At 41.6% G+C, this 21,544-nt stretch overlaps 2 protein-coding genes and 1 pseudogene across 3 annotated transcripts; 1 reads left to right on the top strand and 2 right to left on the bottom strand.

Annotated features, from left to right (window-relative positions):
- Window positions 1-1,422: 1,422 nt before the first annotated feature.
- On the bottom strand, window positions 1,423-8,927 carry LOC147511921 (putative methyltransferase PMT8 pseudogene; annotated as a pseudogene). The gene is made up of 3 exons (XR_015216059.1): window positions 8,706-8,927; window positions 8,038-8,424; window positions 1,423-1,695 (listed from the first exon to the last, which is right to left on the bottom strand). The product of XR_015216059.1 is annotated as a putative methyltransferase PMT8 pseudogene (transcript).
- A 510-nt stretch (window positions 8,928-9,437) lies between these two features.
- Window positions 9,438-13,170, bottom strand: LOC147511920 (putative serpin-Z6A). The gene is made up of 4 exons (XM_086598606.1): window positions 13,002-13,170; window positions 11,971-12,121; window positions 10,767-10,926; window positions 9,438-10,276 (listed from the first exon to the last, which is right to left on the bottom strand). The coding sequence occupies exons 1-4, from the start codon at window positions 13,168-13,170 to the stop codon at window positions 9,827-9,829; spliced, it is 930 nt and encodes a 309-aa protein (XP_086454732.1). The 3' UTR covers window positions 9,438-9,826.
- A 3,319-nt stretch (window positions 13,171-16,489) lies between these two features.
- Window positions 16,490-17,110, top strand: LOC147511919 (uncharacterized). The gene has a single exon (XM_086598605.1). The coding sequence runs from the start codon at window positions 16,490-16,492 to the stop codon at window positions 17,108-17,110; it is 621 nt and encodes a 206-aa protein (XP_086454731.1).
- Window positions 17,111-21,544: the final 4,434 nt, after the last annotated feature.

Below are 21,544 nucleotides of genomic sequence, written 5' to 3'. Positions count from 1 at the left end.
TTGGAGGCGGCGATGGTACTCTTCTAGTCGGATGCGCGCGGTGTCTCTTCTTTCTTCAGCTAGATTCATATCTTTGGCCAGGATGCCCCAGTTTGATCCATCCTCGATGGCTGAGGTTCTAGTAGTCGCTGCCACCAGTTCTGTTGGTATCACGGCCTCAACACCATATGCTAAAGAAAAGGGGGTCTCCATTGTAGTGGTCCGCGGCGTTGTCCGATATGCCCATAGTACATGGTTGAGCTCGTCAGCCCAGGACCCCTTCTTGCTTTCCAGCTTTCTCTTGAGATTGTTTAGTATGGTCCTGTTGGAGGACTCCGCCTGCCCATTGCCCTCGGGATTGTATGGGGCCGAGAATCCCTGCTTCACATGATAGGCCTGCAGAAAGCTCTTAACTCTCGATCCCATGAACTGCGTTCCATTATCTGCAACGATAGCATACGGCAACCCGAAACGGCAAATGATATTCTCCCACAAGAACTTGATTACTTGGGCTTCCTTTACTACTTGCAGGGGCACGGCTTCAATCCACTTTGTAAAGTAGTCTGTCGCGACCAACAGAAACCTCCTCTTACCTCGGGCCGTTGGCAGCGGCCCCACTATGTCGAGGGCCCACATTGCAAATGGCCATGGACTCGATACACAGTGCAGCGGCTCGGCTGGGGCCCATATCAGTTGAGAGAATCTTTGACATTTCTCACACTTTCTGGCGAATTCTACAGCGTCTCTTTTCATGTGCGGCCAAAAGTAACCTTGTGTTAACAACCTGTGTACCGTTGTCCGGCCCGCTGAATGGCTCCCGCAGTCTCCTTCATGCAGCTCACTGAGCACCTCTTGAGCCAGCTTCGGCCCCAAACATTTCAACAGAGGCCCGTTGAAGTCCCTTCGATATAATTCTCCTCGAATTAGTGTGTACCTCCGAGACGCCTGTTCCAATCTCCGCCTTTCTTTAGGGTCTTTCACATCGACCCCCTCCAAGAACTGCTTGAACGGACCCATCCATCCATCATCACCCTCCATCGTGATCATTACCTCTAACCTTTCCTCCTCGTTTCGGCTGCTTTCAATTTCCTTATCTCGATTGTCCTTTCCTCAGATCCTGGAATGGCGGCGGCCACGTAAGCCAGAGCATCGGCGTGGCGGTTCTCCCCACGGTTTAGATGGATGAATCGGATTTGGTTGAACTTCGAGGCCCAAGCCCGTAGGACTCCCAAATACCTTGCCATTCTAGGACATTGAGCCGCGAATCCTCCATTCGCCTGGCATACCACCAAATTGGAGTCGGAGTATACGGTGAGTTCTTTCACGCCCAGTTCCACTGCCATTCTCATGCCCGCGATCACAGCTTCATACTCCGCCTCGTTTGACGGCGCAAAAGCCCAATTTCATCGTCGCTCTAACCTATTGTTCTCCGGAGTGACCCGATTACCACGCTTTATTCCGCCGCCCGGCATCTTTGCGATCCATCGGCAAACACCCTCCAACCATTCCGTGCATCCTGGGGTTCAGTAATCCAGTTCCTCCTCTCTCGGGCTCCAAAACCATCTCCTCCCCCCATGTAGGATCCTCTGCAGGGAACTCCGCCAAGAATTCCGCCCATTGCGAGCCTTCTCCGGCCCTAACTTGATACTGAATCTCATATAAACTAAGCATCACGGCCCATTTCAGCATTCTCCCTGATTTTTCAGCCCTCAGAGCCTGCTTGAGGGGCAAGTTAGTCACCACAATTACTGCATGGGCTTCGAAATAGGGCCTCGGCCGGGGCGAGAACACCAAGGCCGGTATGCATTTCTTCTCACCGACCGTATCCTAGTCTCTGCGTCTAATAAGGTTTTGCTCTAGAAGTACACTGGTCTTTCTACTTTATCTACTATCCTAACGAGGACTGAGCTGATCGCATAATCTGTGACCCCCAAGTACAAAAATAATTTTTCTACCACTTCGGGCCGCGACAACAACGGTGTTTCCTCTAAATAACTCTTAAGCCCCCGGAATGCCTCTTCGCACTCCGCTGTCCATTTGAAATCTGTGGTGTTCCTCAACAGTCGATACAGTGGCCTACATTTGTCGGATGACTTTGAGATAAATCTGTTGAGAGCCGCGACTCTACCTTGACAACCGCCACCTCCTTCACATCATGCGGCGGCGCCATCATCTCCACCAAATGATCTTATCCGTTCGGGTTTGCCTCTATTCCCGCTTTCCCGATGTACCCCAGAAATTTCCTGTGGTGACTCCAAATGTGCATTTCTCGGGATGAGTTTCGTGTTGTGGACCCGCGATGATCTGAACGTCTCCCTTTAACCCTCCAGTGTGCTCTAATTGACATGCTTTTCTCCACCATATCATCGATGTATATCTCAATGCCCCGTCGGATCTTGCCCTCAAACATTTTCTCTCCCAACCGCTGGAACGTAGCCCCTGCATTCTTCAACCCGAATGGCATCCTCGTATAGCAATATGTGACTCCTTCCACCACGAATGATGTCTTTTCCTGATCAGGACCATACATCGCGACCTGGTTGTACCCCATGGACGCATCCATAAATGAGAATATCTTTGAAGCCCGCCCCGTCCGTCTACCAATTCGTCCACTCGCGGCATAGGATAACTATCTTTCGGACACTCCAGGTTTACGTCCATGAAGTCGACACACATTCGCACCTTCCCATTTTTCTTTGGGACCGCAACTATATTGGACAGCCACTCCGTGGACTCCACCTCTCTTATGATCCTGGCACTCTTTAGTCTAGCAACCTCTTCCCGGATTCCTTCCGCGTATTTAGCCCTCATTCCCTCATCTTACGTCTCCGCTTCAAGGCGTCTCCCTCATATATGTACGCGATGACATGCGAATCCCGGATCCAAGCCCGTAACATCCTCTATTCCCCAGGCAAATACGTCTTTGTTCTCCACCAAACATTGTACCAACTTAGCCTTCCACTCGCTCGTCAGCCTCGATCCAATCGACGTCAACTTCCCCTCTTCGCCCTCTCCCAGATCCACTATTTCTGTTTCATCTAAAGTCTTTGGAACCATCGCGACCTCTTCCGCCCCTTCCACGGCCCCGCACTGTAATTGCTATGTCGACCTCTTCCTGGGGTTCGCCGATCCACACCCCGGCTCACGGGACATCCTCTTAATTGTGTTCTGGTGGCTATTCTTGGAGGCCACCTGATCTCCGCATACCTCGTATGTTCCCGTAGGGGTAGGGAAGCGTATGACCTGATATTAAGTCGAGGGTACCACTCTCATCTCATGTATCCATCTCCTCCCCAGGATCGCATTGTATTGGGATTGGGAGTCAACCACCATAAATCTCAAGAACACCGTCACCGGACCCGTTGTCACTGGCAGTAAAAGTTCACCCATAGGCTTCGTGACGCTCCCATTGAACCCATACAAACTGGTCCGCGGGGGCCTTAGTTGCCCCGGGTCCATCCCCATCTCCTCAAGAGCTCCCTTGAACAGCAAATCCACGGCGCTGCCACAGTCAATCAGGACTCTTTTGACCACATAATTACCCATTGCTACCGTGATGACTAGCGCATCTTCATGCGGAGTATCCACGGTTCGGAGATCTGCATTGGAGAATGTAATCCCCTCTTCCCCGTTCGTCAGCTCCGTGCCATAACTCTGCCCTCGGTGGGACTCATTGACTTGTTGAATGCTCGCTGTCCTCCTGACCTTATCCCGGTGGGCATTGTAACTCAGTGCTTCCCCACTGAAGATAACGTTTATGGTTCCCAATATTCTTCCTGGCGTTGGCACCGCTCCCTTTCGTGTGGTTCCGCTCTTAACTCCCTCATCACTCCTTTCTCAACTAATCTCTCGAACCAACCATTTTAAGGCATAGCGATGCGTTTGTTCCATGATTGTGCACCTGGTGATATTCACAGTATGGCTTGTTAGGCATTTCGGCAGAAACGTTCATGCGCCCTTCATATCCCGCACATTTTTATCAACGGCAATTATCTCGCTCAACGGTCTCGCCAGGGGCACTTGCTCCACCTCGTGGTATGGCTTTTTCTCCCTCTGCTCCCTGCGTGCCATTTCTCTCCCCCTCTCCAGCCGCGGTGTCTGACCGCGATACATTTCCCCACCTCTGTCTTCTCCCTCTGTCTTCCTGCGCTCCCTTCCTTTTTCTACCGCTGTAACTACCTTGGCTCCCCTCTTTGAGTCTTTTCTCATATATTGTCCTCGTGATCGATATACTTCTACACGCGGATATAGCTCGTGCAATGTTGCAATCTCATTCTTCGCCACGGACTAATGTACCACCGTCCCTGGTCGCAGCCCCCTCTCGAACGCTATTACCGCCGTCCTCTCATCCAGATTTTCCACTTTAAGTGTTTCCGCCTTGAAGCGACATAGGTACTCCCTGACTGATTCGGCGGACCTTTGTCTGACATTAAATAAGGCCGCGATGTCTACCACCCTCCTCTTCTGATGTATAAAGTGATCAACAAATGCTTGCTCCAACTCTTGGAAATTGGTTATGCTCCTTGACAGCAACCGATAGTACCAGTCGGAAGCCCCCCCTTTAAGACTGGCCGGGAACATCATACACTGCAGACCATCGTACTTCGCTTCTTGCCAGAGAGGCATCTGTTGCCGAAAGTGATGGATGTGATCTGTCGGGTCTCCCGTTCCGTCATATCTCTCAAATCTTGGCTGATTGAAGCGTTTTGGCACCTCAGACGTCCATATCGCATCTGCCAGCGGGTTGCGGTTCAGTCCCGCCACCACCTGACTGGCCGCGCCCGTCTGAACTTTCGTTTGCAGAAGATTCGCCTCCCGGTCGTTGTTAATCATTTGTTGGACTTGCTCCATCGTTAATCCTGTCACCGGGTTGTCCACCAGAGTCGGTCCCTGTTCCTCCTCCTCTTCCACCTTTTCGTTCTCCGATTCCTCCCTTGTCTCTTCCCCAGACTCCTCCTCACTCCTCTCTCTTTCTCTCCTCAGCTACTCGTTTTCTTCCCTCAGCCTTTCAATCTCCTCCCGCATAAGTCGAACTTCTTCTTCTCCCCTTCCTTCCCCTCGCTCTTCCCCTTCCTCCACCGCCGCTTCTGGCATTTGTTCTAGAACTCTTACCTTCCGAGGTCTATCCACCGCCTTCTTTGGTGCCATTTCTACGTTCCCCACAGACGGCGCCAAATGTTACAACCCCTTTTTCTATTACAAGCACTATCCCCTAGCTCTTAGGCACTTGTTACAACTCAAATCCCGTTCCTCTCACTATTTCTCCAACCTTCAGACACTATTCCTCTCCTTCTCTGATGGCTGCCTCTCCCCTTTTTTCTTCTCTTCACTTTCTCTTTATATCGGTTCCTTTCTTCATCCGGGCCCTCCACCTGTCCCTCCATCTCGCGGTCTCCTTTTTTCCGCGTGTAGGGTTTCCGTACTGCGACCACGTGACTTAGCACTGATCCAGTACTCCGCGGCATACTATCTTTCGTTGACTCGGGCGCATCCTCCCTTTGATCCTTCGGGCCCCCATACTACCACTACCCGTAATTTATTAGACTAAAGGAGCTGAAGTTGTCTAAAATATAGTGTTTCCATTCGAACAGCCTTTAGTTGGAGTTAAGAGGCACCTTTTGTCGTGTAATTTGTTTATATCCTTCTAAATTTCTCAATAATAATAATGTAATTTGTTTATATCCTTCTAAATTTCTCAATAACTTTTGAGTAACCAACTAATCTCTTGATATTATTATTACTTAATCTCACTTTGTTTTGTTATTTTGTAGCTTCTAAATTTCTCAATAACATTTGAGTAACCAACTAATCTCTTGATATTACTAGCCATTTGGCCCGGCCTATGGCCGGACTTGCTACATAGATAGCTAATGACTCAAAAACCTAAAGTCCATTTGAATAAATAATATATGTATATTGAATAGCTAATAATTCACTACATACTTTGTTTGAAAGGTTTATGTTTTTCTATTTTTTTTAAGAGATTGCAATCAAAATACTATACACACACAATACTTGTATAGATGAAAAAATTTCGATTAAAGAATAAAATATCTCGTCCTCTTGGCATGCAAAGAAACACCAACAAAGAGAATAATGGATTACATGCATGAGTAAATAAACCTATATTAATGGTACGTCGTTGGCATATATTCATAGTTTAACTAAGAATAGGGAGGCATGTTGTCTTGGATTGCGGGAGCAAGAGAATGTCATCACTTTCCGGTAGAACTCTTTCAAAGTTTTAAAATCAAATAACACATTAACAACCATAGGCAATACTACCATCTTGGCAATCACTTTCTTTATGACCAATTTCCTTAAGACCAACGTACATTGCCAAAAACTTTAAGCTACTTGACTACTTCGACTAAATCATGGAACCATGAAATGTAATTAAAATGATCTACTATGAAGTTGATTGATGTTAATTTAGTTTGTAATCAAATTTACATATGCAACGATTTGGAATATAGATTAGCCAAGAGTGATAAAACCAATGCAAACTTGATCACAATCTGACGCAACTGAATGCAACTTATTGCAACCTTGGGCATACCCATAAATGATACTCTGTGAAATGTCATATATTCTTCCTCTTAATTACTGATCTTACATGGGTTTACTCAGAGCAGATAAACTACAACCAAGATATGGGCCATATACTACTTAATCCATCATCGCTTGTGAACACCCAACCTTTCTAGATGATCTCACGCTTTGTTTACTTCTATGTGAACATTCTTGTAAGTAACCTCCTCCAAGAAGAAAGTAAAATGTAACATATAAAGTATATAAAATGTTTTGTATGGGCTGCTTCTACAAAAAGATTAAGAAAAAACTTTGGTACAAATATTAACACATTTGTATGTGGGTATGTATTTTTCATACAATCAAGAACATCAACTTCAACGAAGCATTTGCATACATTTAGTAACATTAAATTCAACAAAGCATTTGCATCCAATGGCACGCTCAAGATTGAAAGAAACCATAACACCAAAGTTGTCGTCGCATGTAAAAGTCTCCTCCACCAATGCCGCATGACCACCACCAAGAACTTTTCGGCCGCTTTAAGATCCAACTTTGCAATGAACTCTTTCGTTGTCTCTCGCCCAATATATGAAGGTCCACTTATACATTTATCATGAGAGAAAAAGGCAAAAATATAAAATAAACTCAAAAGAAAAGAAAGTTCAAAGAAACAAAGCATGCTTTCTGTAAATAGCGACCAAGATGTCAAGACATTTCTCCTTGATTGGGCTTTTGCAAGTGCTCGCTTTTAGGATTGAAATCCCAAGGCGATGTCTTTAAGTGGAGCTCCAATATGTTGAAACAATCATAACTGGGACTTTATTGTTTACCTTACTGCCTTGCTAAGGAACATGACACATAGTGGGCTAAGAGGTATGAGCCTAGCTGGGATGTCTTAGTTATCAATATAGATTCCTTAAGACCCTTTTGTTGATTGTTACTTATCTATTATTACCAATCAACAAATTGATCTGGTTCTAGGTAGAGACATCTTAGCATTTTGGCCCCTAGAGACCAAATCCCATCGTCTTGACCACATGTATTTGGTAATTTATGACATTTCTCTTAAAGTCATACTTTTTTAAGAATTGGAAGGAACATATTTGGCTTACTAATTCCGCCAATTTTTACAAATCCTTCTCGAATAGTTTTTAGACTACGATAGTACCTGTTGTAATAGCTCATTGTTTGCCATTAGCTCCTGCAACTCTTGCTAATCAATTCATTCCCCTTGCCAAGCCAAGTATTAAAAAACATTGATATCAAATAAAAAATGTTGTTCACATCAAACAAAAATGAAGATTCTGGAATTGATTAAGGGTCTACTTAGATGATAAAATTATGGCGCGCATTTTAAAATTTTAGAATCTGTTTTTTGATAACTAAAATAGGTATAATTTTAAATTTGAATATGTGGAATCCATGATCATTATTAGAGCTTATTGGGAGTAGAAACTCTGTAAGTACACTGACAAATCAAAGTCCTCAAAAGGTATTAAACATAAAATTAGTAGCAACACTTACCTTACCTTTTGCAAAGCAACAACGTGTTTTGTTTTGAGATTGAAAAGTTGCTAAGTATTTTTGATGCCTGAGCAACCTATCTAACTCGAGAAGAAGAATGTCATCCCATTGAAGCCAATCAATCCTACACCGAGAACAATGAGCAAGTTCAAAAGATCGGCTCGGGTAAGGCAGCCTCTTTGTCCCCAACACACCAAGATATGCAGGAATTCCTCTCTCAAGAGCAAACTGGATTTGGTTTTGATGCACATCATTAGGTGCTACAGACATCGCCATGATATCAGATGAAAGAAGATAGGCACCGAAACTTGCAACTCCACACCCCACATCAAGTATCGTTCGGATCCTTCCCTCATTGTTTAAAATATTGTTTGAAAAGTTGAGCATCTGTTAGTTCAAACCAAGAACAACATTATTGCACTGATTTTGCAATTCAATTATAAAACTGATCTACACAAAATATAATTGAGAAAAAAAGGAAGAAATGGGCTTTAAGCACAGTAAAACCACTGGAGAAGAGAGAGGGAGATAGTCTCAAACAAAGCCATGGAGACATCTCCTCTAAGACACTGTTTCTTAGCAATAAAACAAATTAAAGGAGGAAGGGGCTGGGGGCTACTGTTTCATGACATTTCCATTTTATACTACTGAAGGAGAAAAAATCTTACATTTGCAAGTAAGGCAATATACATGTCAGCTCCATAATGAAAATGAGTACCACCACCAGGAAATATAATCTTTTCACCTTTTTCAACCATCCAATTCTGATCAGATTTCTCATGTGCAAAGTGAGTATGAGGTATGTTTGCTTTCCATACTTCATCTCTGCTTCTTGGCCACTTGACTGGGACCTGGACAAATAGTACTTTTTTATATAATTTGCAGGTCATCAGGATTTTCTGGCCAATACAATGAATAGCTAAGCTACAGATACAGTATGCTCAGCAAGTCCAAATAACATAACATAAGTTTCACCACACTCGTGTAGACAAACTTGGATCTATGAACAACTAAATTCCAAGTGACAACAATTTGAACAAAAATTGATGGCGGTTTGCTGACCTCAGAACAAAGAAAGTAACACCTTAGAACAACTACTATAATCACAAACAATTTACGAACAAATCTGTGCAAACTTCATCGAGAATATATCAGATGAAGAGATGTGAGTTTGAAAACACATTCTGTAAGCATGCAGTCCTAGTGTGTATATTGCAGTTCTAAGGATGCAAAGGTCGGTTTTTTGGCCAGTGAATCCACTGGCGAGGATCCTTGAGAACTCCTTATCTTTTACCGTGCTATCCTTTCATTTTCTTCCAGATTTTCTTGTTGTAAAAAGTTCAGTGTGTATAATTTATGTTCAGATTAAAGGAGCATCAAACTCATCTGATACATACACATTAACACAAACTCATACAGTAAATTATTTCAGCATTTGGTATAGACGGACAAATTTCAAAAGCATGAGGTCCATGGTATGTAATAAATTTCATGAGACGCTGCTGGTCAATCTTTTTGCGTTGCTCGTCATTAACATTTTGTGAGCAACTACTAATGTAGTTAGCTTCTAATACATCGACCACCTCTCCAGATGAATCCAACACAAAAGTAGATTTCACAAAATCGACCTCATCCACATACGGCTCAGGCACAGATGTGGATTCCACAGCTGTAGCAGTAGCATCAGGAGCTTCAACCTCATTAGCTTCCTCAGTCTTTAGTTCGTCAAAGAACGCATTCGAATCTGCTATTAGAGTAGAGCACGGTTTTAATTTTAAGCCACGAAGAATCATAGGAGATGCCACCGCATATTCGATCTTGAATTTTGGTACCATGAACTCCCCATACTAACTGCATCTGTATTTGGACAAAGACATCTTTTCAAGAACCATGGATCAGAATCCACCCTCTCAATAAGAGACCAGAGCTTGTCTCCGTTGTTGGGAAGAAGAATGTACATAGATAAGGTTTTAAAGCGAAAAGGAATCCTTAGCACTTTCAAATCTTCGAAAGTATTGATGAGTTGTGCTGTGGCGCTAGTCACGTAGGGAACTTCAACAGAGTCTCCTTCAAGGAGATAGAATTGCGAGTCCTTGATATCCATTTTTACATTCTGTCCACTCCAGTGTTCATTGAGCTGGGCCATCTGCCAAATCAGATATCCCTTCGATGGCATTAGTGCATTTGTAACCTTTTGAATCCATTTGCTGAGGAACCCATCATGATCTTCCCCTGTTGCCTTCATTATAATCATAAAATATGTTACTGAAATATGCAGCTGTAAACAAAAGTGAAAAAAATATAAATAAACAATGAAGGAATTGCAAAAGACATATGTTAACTATTGATTTTCGATTATATCCTCTTGATTCTAGCTACTGAAAGCCTGGGGCCTTCCGATGAAACCTCAGGTTTGTATATATAATAACTCCCTGTGCAAGCACACTGAAACATTTACCACATGTATGCATCGAGGCCATTATTAAGGCAATAACACAGACTCACAAAACGCCAAAACTGCTATAACTATGATGACGTTTAGTCAAATAGTAGACATACTCTTCAGTCTTCACCATGGGCAAACTGATCCTAGGTAGAGTAAGAGCATTCACATTGCAAGCATTCATTCCCTTGTGCAATGCAATCAAACACATCCTAAATTATGAAAACCCGGACAAACACACAATTATTTAACGGTGTAAAAACTTGTCAAAAAGAGTGAAACTCACAGGTAGTAGTTGAACGGACATGGGTGAGAAAACGAAGTTCTTGTTTTTAGCTTCGCCTAGTGCAAGGTCTTTAAGATACATCACGTTAGCACTCCTTATACCTCTTCTTGATTGCACATTGGTCCCGCTTTTCGCGCAAATACCACTAACCAAAGTTTGCCTACAATAACACGAATTTGGTTTTATAGAGTGTGAAAATTTAGAATATAAACATGAAATGTCAACAAACACAGTGGCCACTAATATCTAGTTGCATAACAATAGAATGTCTAGTGCAAAATTAGTACATGTATATAAAGTTTGAAAAGAAGCACCTAGGATCGTCCATAGGAGGATAGGGTGGCTGGAAAAATGGTCCAATAAGTGTTTCCCTATTTAGTACAACAAATTTTTATTGAGAGTTCAGTAGTTAACAACATAAAAATATTCACATTGGGGCTCAACTAACATTAGACTAAGCACCGCATTACTATCCTTCTGAAGTTGTATAGTGATCAATTAACCACCCAGCTGAGAGTACCGACTCTGCAACTGACGAAGATCTCTCTAGAAAAGATTAGTATGAATTGACAAATTCATCAAAACCTTCAGTACCATGTGTAGGATCGCCAACATTTGCAGTAAGAGAAGATAAGTCAGGTAGAGGCACATTGACATCTGAGTATCTCTGTCCAAATACTGCACTACCTGTCGCATGTTCGGCCTAGCTGTGGGCATGGGATGTGAACACAGCAAACCAAGCTTCAACACCAACCCCATTTCCTCAAGATTGTAAATTGAAATCCCTTTGCAAATTTATATCGAGAGTGTCCAAATATTTTTAAGTTACAAAATTTTCCAGGGATCAAAAGCAATATTATTATAAGGATGTCTATGGATTTGGTTATGATCCGTCAAATGATGATTACAAAGTGATAAGAATTGTTTGCAACTATGACATTACTTCTAAAGGTTATAAAACAAATTGTCATGTCTCAGAAGTTCATCTTTATTCGTCAGTAACAAAACAATGGCATTCAACTGTAAACTAAATGGAATCTTGACAAAATAGGAGCAAATAGAAGTGGAAAACATATGAGCTCTTTGCTTATGTTTTCATCAAGTTGTGTAAGAATAAAATAAAGATTCTTTCTTCCTTGATAAATAAAACGTGTGGAGTGCCCATATAAAAAGAAGAAGAAAAAAGTAAAGAGAAAGCACATACAGTTCTCTGACATGTAGGTATCCATCGTTGTGTGTGAAATTGAAGCAGAGAACTGCAGCCCAATTAGATGTACATGGATCCCCCTTATTCCAGTTCCTCAGATACTTGGTAGGATCATTCAAACTTTTCTTGATGGCTCGCAATGCGGTAACTGTAAACCGAAAGTTATTAAGTATTAAGAAGAATTCAAGCCAAGTGGCGCAGATAAAGTACAAGGAGCAGCACTCACAACTATGTAAAAAAATTTACTCTGATGAAGTTTTTAGTACACAAAAAGTATAGTAGGACAAATATGTAGTCAGTTTACCTTCAGTAGGATCAGTAGTAAGTAGTTTGAGCTCCAACTTGACAGCTGAAGCATAAATGATTGATGTTCCTTATTTCATTCATAGCCCATTCCAACACAAAAATAATTCAGTCCGAGGGACATTTTTTAATGGTGCAATTCATTGGTTTGGAAACTACATTCTTGCTACAACAGATGAGTTTCCTTGGCGAATAGTTTCTTTTGGTATTGCAAAGGAGGAGTGCAAAGAGATTCCACAGCCTGACTTCGACAAATCATCCTTGGCAAGCATAGATTTGGGGCTGTTGGAAGGATGTTTTTGCATGTACTTAAACTACTACCACTTCAGTAGTGACTATCTTGATATAATCATGATGAAGAAATACGGTGTGAAGGAATCATGGACGAAATTGTTCACCATATATACATTTATGGGACGATCTCCGTCCTACGATCCGTTATGCATTACCAACAAAGGAGAACTTCTACTGCAGATGAATCATAAAGCTTTAGTTAAGTACGATCCAAGACATGAGAGGTACATAAATCTTGAGATACAGGGTTCTCAAGAACAGGGCGTTCAAACTGAGACTTACATTAGGAGCCAGTAATACCAAAACCACCGGTTGTTCCCTGTAACCACCTTGTGGAACTGCATAATAACCTTGACTTACCTGTCCAGTAACCGGTTGTACCGCTGTCGAAGTTTGATATATTCCAGCTGGTGACGGTATCAGATACCCACCTGTTGTAATGTTCATGTACGGCGGCGGTGGGGTTGTCGACACCGGTACTGGAATTGATTTTTCAGGTATATTCCGATGAACATAATAATCAGCATTGAACGCTCTAGCTAAAGCTTCATCACTATTTTTCTTAAACATAGCTTGCTCTTGATTCGCTATATTTGCCATCTGTATTCTCTGCAACTCTTCATTCTGCCTCTGAATCTCCGCTGGCGAATCTCCCGATATTTCAACCGGAATCTGAGATTGTAGTACTACTGGATCTTGCGAAACTGGAACCGAAAAATCTATCCTTGCAGTAAGTTAGGGTTCCTTATTATTACTACTTAGCTCTCACTTTTCAGGTTTTTAAGAATGGAGATAAGATTTAAGAATGGAGATAAGATTTAAAAAAGAGATTTTTATCTACATATCTATTTTTTGGGTTTTTATGTATTTTGAAAACAAAATTGAAAAAAAAAGAATAAATTCATTTTTTTAAAATCTGATGTGTCAATCCCAAGAGTAACCAAGGGGCTCAACTCTTGATTAATGGTCTTTGATTATTACTTAACCTCACTTTGTTTTGTCAGTTGGCTCTTGTAGCATTGGATTGAATCTCAACTTGCATTCTTATCCAAAAAAAAAAAATATCACCTTGCATTGGTTGACGCATTTTGTAATTCCTCACAACAGAATAAATTATTGATAGAATAACACTTAGGGTCAGAGGATTAAAAAGCCGATCATCTCGTTCACAGAAGATTTACACCATATCCCTGAGGCACGAAATTGTTGTAAGAAAGCATCATGTTGTCACTAATGTAAGATTTGATGAATTTTGGCGCCTTTGTCTTCTACCGAATTCTTGACGTTATGCTCTTATCTATGCCTAGCATGCTTGAATTGGAATACGAATACAGTAGCGCAATTAAGAATTCAATTGAAGAGGTTTTCCATTTTTAGAGTGGGCTATTTCTTTGGCCCAAAAGGCTCATGTTACTCCATGTCATCCGTTTAAAAATTGTTCACGTGTTTAGCTCAAGTTTATGCCATACGTGAGAAAGCGTGTTGAGATTCTAATCCCACATCGGGTGTCTAAAACCTAGTCAATCACTATATAAATTCTGAAGCCACTTCACTTATCACCACTTGGTTTTAAGTTGGATGCCCATCTTCAATATTATCCCAATGTAGACTTGATAGGATTTTAACAAGCCTAAATTAATTAATTAATTAAATCCTATTTTATAATACTCGCAAGCGCACAAGTTCTATTGTAGTAGGTATGCAAATGCGAGGTCGATCTCACAGAAAATTTCTTAAATGGTTTAGACTTGGAAGCAATGGGGACCAAGTGTGGGAGAATGGGAGTAACTTAGGGTAATCTGTTTTTGTTGATCCTGTGCACCCGTAGTTTACCTTTAGTAGTAAGTTTTAGTAGGTAGAAAAATCTTATCTACAAGTCTTTACTTTTATTAGTAACTTTTACCCCAAGTTTGTGGTCGGAGAAAGAGCGCTCAACTGGAAAACTGATACTCGATCTCTTGGTGGCTTATCCCATTTGTTCTTTTCGTTTTGCTTAGCTCTCTGGTAAAATCCTGTAGTCGGAGTTCAGAGAGAAAGTAGGTGCACTTCCTATCTGGTAAAATCCTTCTCTGAGATACAGAGTGAGATCAGTATAGGCAGCTCAAATCTCATGCTTCCATTCTTATCGGGTAAAATCCATCTCTGAGAACAGTGAGTGTTCTGAAAAGGGAACAAGCATGGTTCTTTACGAGTTTGAGTATCCCAGCATCTCGTGTTCTAAGACCCAAACACATATTGTTCAAACTACCACCCATGAAAGTAGTGCTGAAGAGCCAACGCAAACTGGCAATCCAGGACCAAGCTCTAGCTTTCCAACCCATGACAGTGCTCGTGCTACTTCATGGAGTTCTCTGTTTAGTAGAACTGGAGCCCAGGAGTCGAATGTAACCTTTAAGGCGTTCTCCCCCATAATAGTTGATGGAGTAGCGCAAGTTCTTGTGGAACTAGTCGAACAAGGGAATAAGTATTGGGATGAGCATCTGGTGGGGTATTTTCTGGATAAACAGTTGTCGTTCCTCACGGTAAAGGATGTATTGGAGAAACGGTGGAAATTGAAAGGGTCGGTGGATATTACTACTGATAAAGATTTATTTTACATGAGTTATACGAGCGCTGGAGACCGTCAAATGGTCTTGGAAAGTGGACCAGTGTTCATTGCGGGTAGGGTGTTTGTAATAAGGCCATGGTCAGTGGAGGTAGCCACCATTCCGGTGTGGGTTAAGCTATTGGACGTACCAAAGGAAATGTGGACTTTTGAAGGACTATCCTATCTAGCGAGTTTGATTGGAGGAACTCTAAAGTTCATGGATGAAGCGACAACAAAATGCAAAAGATTATCCTTTGCTCGATTCTGCATAGAATTCCCTGTAAACCACAATTACAAAGAAAGTATTAAGATAAAAGCGGGAGCTCGAGAGATTGTCATCCCACTAGAGTACCCTTGGAAGCCGCTATCCTGTGAAAAGTGTAACTGCTTTGGGCATGTAACAAACCAGTGTGGAGTAAGGACCATTAAGGTGTGGGCACGAAGGCAAAATGGTCAAAACTATGGCATACAGAGAGATATACCAAGAAGAGAAACAGGGAGGCAAGAAGTAGGAAACACAAGTGGACAAGGGGCTGATGTAGGGGAGCTACAGATTGTAGTTGTGGGTGGTAACCAACCAGAAGGTAACAGAGAACAGTACGGGACATCTCAGAGAAATAGGACTGAGATATCAAGCTCAGTGAGTTCAGGGAACCAAAATGTGAATGTTACAGCTGAAGAACAAGAAGTACATGAGGATAAGGAGGAAAGGGCAGGATTGATGGAGCAAGGTGGGGCTAACACTGAGCTACCGTTGAGTTTAAGGACTGGAAACACAAATGAGATGGAAGAAAACACAACAGCAAGTAGTATGAGTCTAGTAACACCGGGAAGAATCGAATGTACCTATGTTGTGCAAGACATGTCAGAACAACCAATAGCAGTGATGCAAGCACCTCTACAGCAAGTGCACCCTGGTGTAGAGATGTTTTGTGCAAAAAGAAACATTTTCGAGGAATTAGCAGAACTGGAAGATGACGATCTATCTGATGCTGAGCCAGAATTGTTTGGAGATAAGGATGGTACGCCTAACCTGTCACAAGTAGCTGTAGAAAGCACTCCAGTACTAACAAGGGCCCAAAAGAACAAGACAGCACAACAACAACAGTAGTCTCAAAATGGGAAGAGAGGCAGGGGAAGACCAAAAGGGAGTGGAAAGAAGAAAGGTCGTTAATCTTATAAATGATTAAGATAAGTAGTTGGAATGTTAGAGGGTTGAATGATTGTACAAAAGCTAAGCTGATGAACAAGTTTCTAACGGAGAATAGGATAAAATGTATAGGGTTACTGGAAACTAAGGTACGTATGGAGCGCTTTCTCACTATTAAGAATATGGTATGTCCTTTGTGGGAAACAGTTCATAACTACGCTAGTGATGAGTATGGGAGGATATGGCTCAGTTGGGACCAAAGTTTTATGGAAATAGAAAAGGAAGTGGAAGGGGATCAGTTTTTGCACTCAAAGGTAACGATTTTGCAGAATGGAATAAGCTTCTCTCTCACTATGATATATGCCAGTAATAATGTCCGGAAGAGACAGATTTTATGGGAAAAATTAGAAGCTCTTAGTGTCGGCAACCAGGGGCCATGGTGTGTAATGGGGGACTTTAATAATGTGTTATACTCCCATGAAAGAATTGGAGATAAGGTTGTGCACCCAAGAGAAACCCAGCCATTTGTAAGATGTTTAAATGAAGCAGGGTTGTTCGACCACACTACATCAGGGAGTTTCTTCACTTGGAATAGTGGCGGGGATAATATTAGGAAGTGGTCAAAGATTGACTGGTATCTTGTCAATGCTGGCTGGTCTACTCTATCATTGGCAACAAAGGTGGAAGTGTTACCTCAAGGTGTGTCCGATCATTGCCCTTTGGTTATAACTTTCCTTGATTCCTTTAGGAGTCAGCCACCGTTCAGGTTCTGTAATGCCTGGTTACTACATAATGATTTTTGAGAATACACTTCGAGAATGTTAGGATGTAGCAGACTATGGCAGCCCATCTTTTATGTTGGCAAAAAAGTTAAAGAATTTAAAGGGAGTGCTGAAAGGGTGGACCAAAGCTTTTTGCAATGACATTCAAAGAGTGGTAGCAGTAACAAGACAACAACTCCTTACAACTAAAGAAATGCTACATTAGAACCCTTTGGACGATGGCCTTAGTGCCCAAGAGTTTGAGTTGAGAGATAAACTATGTAGCTTGCTAAAAATGGAGGAAGTAGAGTTGCTTCAAAAAACTGATATTGACTGGATGCGATTTGGAGACAAATGTAGTGCGTATTTCTTTAATGCACTGAAGGAGAAGAAGTCAAGGAATTATGTATGGGAAATCGATGATGCTCAAGGAACTAAAAGGGAAGGGAAGGAACCTGTAGCTAATGCGTTTCTACAGTTTTACACTGATCTTCTTGGTGTCCATTCAGAGGCATACTGTGATCCTGGGATACTGAGCAATATTCAGGTGATGGAAATAGATTCAGTAACTAGCTGTTTTTTGGTATCCCCTGTTTCTGACGAGGAAATAAAGGATGCCTTATTCGATATGGAGGATAATAAAGCACCTGGACCCGATGGTTTCAATGCTTGCTTTTTCAAGAAAAGTTGGTCAACTATTGGAGATGATTTCACCAAAGCTATCAAGTACTCTTTTCTCCACAAAAAGTTGGCCGGAGGTATAAATTCCACGTTTCTCTGTCTCATCCCAAAAATGAGAAATGCTTATTATGTTACTTCTTTTGGACCTATTGCTTATTGTAATATCATCTATAAATGTGTGTCTAAAGTACTAACCAACAGAATGAAGTCTTGTATCTCTTCCTTGATATCCTGCTCCCAATCAGCTTTTATTCTGGGGAGGTCTATCCAAGACAATCTGCTTATGGCTCATAAGTTACTAAAGGTCTACTCAAGAAAGCATGGTTAGAAAAGATGTGCCATAAAGCTAGATATAAAGAAGGCCTATGATTCTATTTCTTGGCAAGCTATGGAGACTATTTTGCACAGGTTCAGGTTCCCTCTTCTCTTCATTGAATGGCTCCAAATGTGCTATGCCTCTCCGCTATACTCAGTTATGGTTAACGGGACACCAGAAGGTTATTTTGAAGGTAAAAGAGGACTCAGGCAGGGCGATCCAGTCTCCCCTTATTTGTTTGTTCTTGTCATGGAAGTTCTGAGTGCTTTCCTCTATCGAGATCTCCATGCGAATAGAATAAATGCTCATTCAAAGTGCAGGAAGCTGGCAATATCCCATTTATGTTTTGCAGATGATGTGTTACTTTTTTGTAAAGGTAATATTGAATCTATGATGGCCATAAAGGATACTCTGCATACCTTCTCCCAGGCAACAGGACTCTATTTTAGCAATGAAAAAACTACCCTCCTCAAGGGTAGTATGACTGAAGAGGAAGGGCAGGAACTAGAAGCAGTTCTTAATATATCCATTGTTACTCCACCAGTGACCTACCTCGATCTGCCCCTAACTGCATCAAGAGTAGGGATTCGAGAAAGCCTGCCGCTCATTGAACAGATTACTGTGAAAATCTCGAACTGGAAGAATAAAGACCGTAACAGAGCAGGAAGAATGCAACTGGTTAAGTCGGTGTTGTCATCTTTCTAAACTTATTGGGCTCGAACTTTTGTCTTACCTAAGACAGTGATTGACAAGGTGGTAAAACTATGCAATAGATTCATATGGGCAGGGCCAAAAATGGAAAAGAAGATGCATCACGCAAGCCATGCCACCCTTAGACTGGATAAAGAACAAGGTGGGCTTGGTATTATTGATCCTAGAACCTGGAATCAAGCAGCCTAACGTGGCTTGATTTTTAAGCTTGTCCAGAGATCAAATACCATGTGGGTCAAATGGTCATGGGAACACCAAATAAAGCAGAAGCACTTCTGGACAATGAAGGCTTCGAAGGACTGTTCATGGGTGTGGATGGGCATAATGAAACATAGAGAAATCACATGGAGGTTTACAAGGTACTGTATTGCAAATGGGAATAGTACGAGCTTCTGGCATGACCCTTGGTGCTCAGGACCCCTCATCTTAAATGAGCACGCCAGGGAGCTACTAGCGCATGTTGTTCCAGAGGATGCAAAAGTTGCAGAAGTAATAACTAATGGGTACTGGTCAAGAAGCATCAGGGACTTGCAGGATAGTGAGATCAAGAAATGGATCATAGGAACTGAAATAAATTCCTATATTCCGGAGGATCAGGTAACATGGACACCGAGTAGCTTAGGAGAGTTTTCTACAGCATCAGCCTATGCCGTATTAAAAAATGTGAGGCCCAAAGTAAAGTGGTATGAGATAGTGTGGGGGAAGTTATCAATTCCGAAGCACTCATTTACCAGCTGGCAACTATTCTCGGGTTGTCTACCAACACAAAACCGGCTGATGCAGAAGAAAGTGATAGGACAATCCAAATGTTGTTTATGCGACAGTCATGAGGAGAGTTCTGTGCACCTGTTTTTTTATTGTTCCTACTCCAAAATTGATGGCAAGATTTTAAGAGGGCCTTGGGACTACCATATATGGTCAGAGACTCCCATTGTGAGTGGTACTACCTGATGCGCCTGTCCTACACACTGAGTTATGAGATCTTTAGAGCGTTCACATGTGCAGCAGTCCAAGCCATTTGGACCGAAAGGAACTGGAGATTAAAGAAGCAGAGGTTTAGAACAGCAGAGGTTGTCAGCCAAAAGGTAATCAATAGCATGAAAGTGTATATGGGCAAATCGATAGATTCGGTGAAGGAGGATATGGCGACAAAACTGCTGCTGGCAAAATTGGGTATCAGGGAAACATTCAAGCAAAAAGAAGAACAGTGGATCAGCTGGAACAAACCGGAAGTAGGTATGTTCACATTAAACTCCGATGGATCAGTACAAAATGAAAAGGCTTCGTATGGGGGTGCGCTGAAGGACTGGAAAGGTGATGTGTTGATGGCGTATTGTGGCAGTTCTCTTAACCTATCTATGTTGTATCAAGAGCTCTTGGGAATTCAAAAAGGGCTAGCAGGTGCAATAGAAATGAACATAAGAAAGGTCCAAGTGCAATCGGATTCTCTACAGGGAGTCCAAATCTTAAATAGGAAGGAGAAACCACCATGGCATTGCAGGAACATAGTAGCTCACATTCACAATGAGATGGTGAATTTTGAGATAGTAACAGTCAAACATGTATGAAGGGAGAGTAATGTAGTGGCAGATTATCTGTCAAGAGTGAGTAGTGAAATATGTAATGGTGTTTTGTACTTTACTCCCCCATTGGATCACAAACTTAATGATATGGTCAAGGGGGATAAAGAAGGAAAAATGTACCTTAGAGCTTGCTTTAAATAAAAGGTTGGGGCAGCCTGAACCCCTAGTTATTTCAAAAAAAAAAATTTGAGTGTTAAAATATTACTTAACCTAATCCGAACAATAGTGTCTTGAATGAAAGTTGAATTTTTTTTTCGATAATTTTTTTTTTTTGGCATGAATGAAAGTTGAATTACTAATAACTAAATAAATCTAATTAAACTATTCTATGAAAGCAATAAAATTTAGATAAAAACTATTAATGGAGAAATTACTAAGGCATTCAAATCCACCCTAGACCATTGTAGGTTATCGTAGTTTAATTCATTTAAAGTTCTATTTTTATTACGAGTAGCACAAGGGAAAGGTAACCCTTGCTTGCTCGAAGATGTAAACGTGAAGCTCTTATATAAATCTATATATATGGTTGATTGAATTTCATCAAACGAAAATATAAATCCCTACGGCACAACTTCTCACATATTTATTTAAACATAGAAACGATGTTTTGATATCAACAAGAGAATAATTTAACTATTAACTAGTCAAGTCATGAAATTTAACGTGCAAGATATAATTAATGAAAGTAATCCTATTAATATCAAAGAAATCAATCAAGTTTTATTATTAAACTTTAAGTCAAAGGACAATAAACCAAATAAACATTTAGAACCTACGCAAGTCTAGGGCTTCATCTCAGCCCTAGCTTGGAATTTAGCTACACCTAATACTAATTAGACGTAAACTAAAGCAAGGGATAGGTGAACTCATGTAGACAGTGGGTTCGTTTCTTCCTTTCTTCAAGTTTTTGTCTTCTTCTTCGGCTCATGTGCTGCTCCAAAAGCTTCATCCTCTCCTAAAGATGTAATATGTTTAGAAGCTTCGGCCTCTCTCCAGTTCGTCTTCTACTCCTACTCTCGGCTTCTATCTTGTTCTCTCTTTTTTACTGTTCTTCTTTCCTGTGTTCCGGAGGCTCCCTTTCTTCTCTGTTTTCATTCGTATATATAGGGGTTTGGTTTAGGGCATGCAAGAGTTGGAACTAATTTAGGAAGGTTGCCTACGGTGCTTGAATGGAATTGGGACTGT

This window comes from Coptis chinensis, chromosome 3 (assembly GCF_015680905.1).
Source record: "Coptis chinensis isolate HL-2020 chromosome 3, ASM1568090v1, whole genome shotgun sequence".
NCBI lineage: Eukaryota > Viridiplantae > Streptophyta > Magnoliopsida > Ranunculales > Ranunculaceae > Coptis > Coptis chinensis.
The sequence above is the reverse complement of the archived record's forward strand: the minus strand, read 5'-3'. Positions and strand labels throughout refer to the sequence as shown.

What these genes read in the sequence shown, in the direction of transcription:
- LOC147511919 (XM_086598605.1), top strand. Translation starts at nt 16,490, where the DNA reads ATGGTATGTCCTTTGTGGGAAACAGTTCATAACTACGCTAGTGATGAG.
- LOC147511920 (XM_086598606.1), bottom strand. Translation starts at nt 13,170, where the DNA reads ATGGCAAATATAGCGAATCAAGAGCAAGCTATGTTTAAGAAAAATAGT. An exon ending in GTACATGAACATTACAACAG is followed by an intron (nt 12,122 to 13,001) that starts GTGGGTATCTGA and finishes TTCGGTTTACAG; the next exon opens with TTACCGCATTGCGAGCCATC. An exon ending in TACCTACATGTCAGAGAACT is followed by an intron (nt 10,927 to 11,970) that starts GTATGTGCTTTC and finishes GTGTTATTGTAG; the next exon opens with GCAAACTTTGGTTAGTGGTA.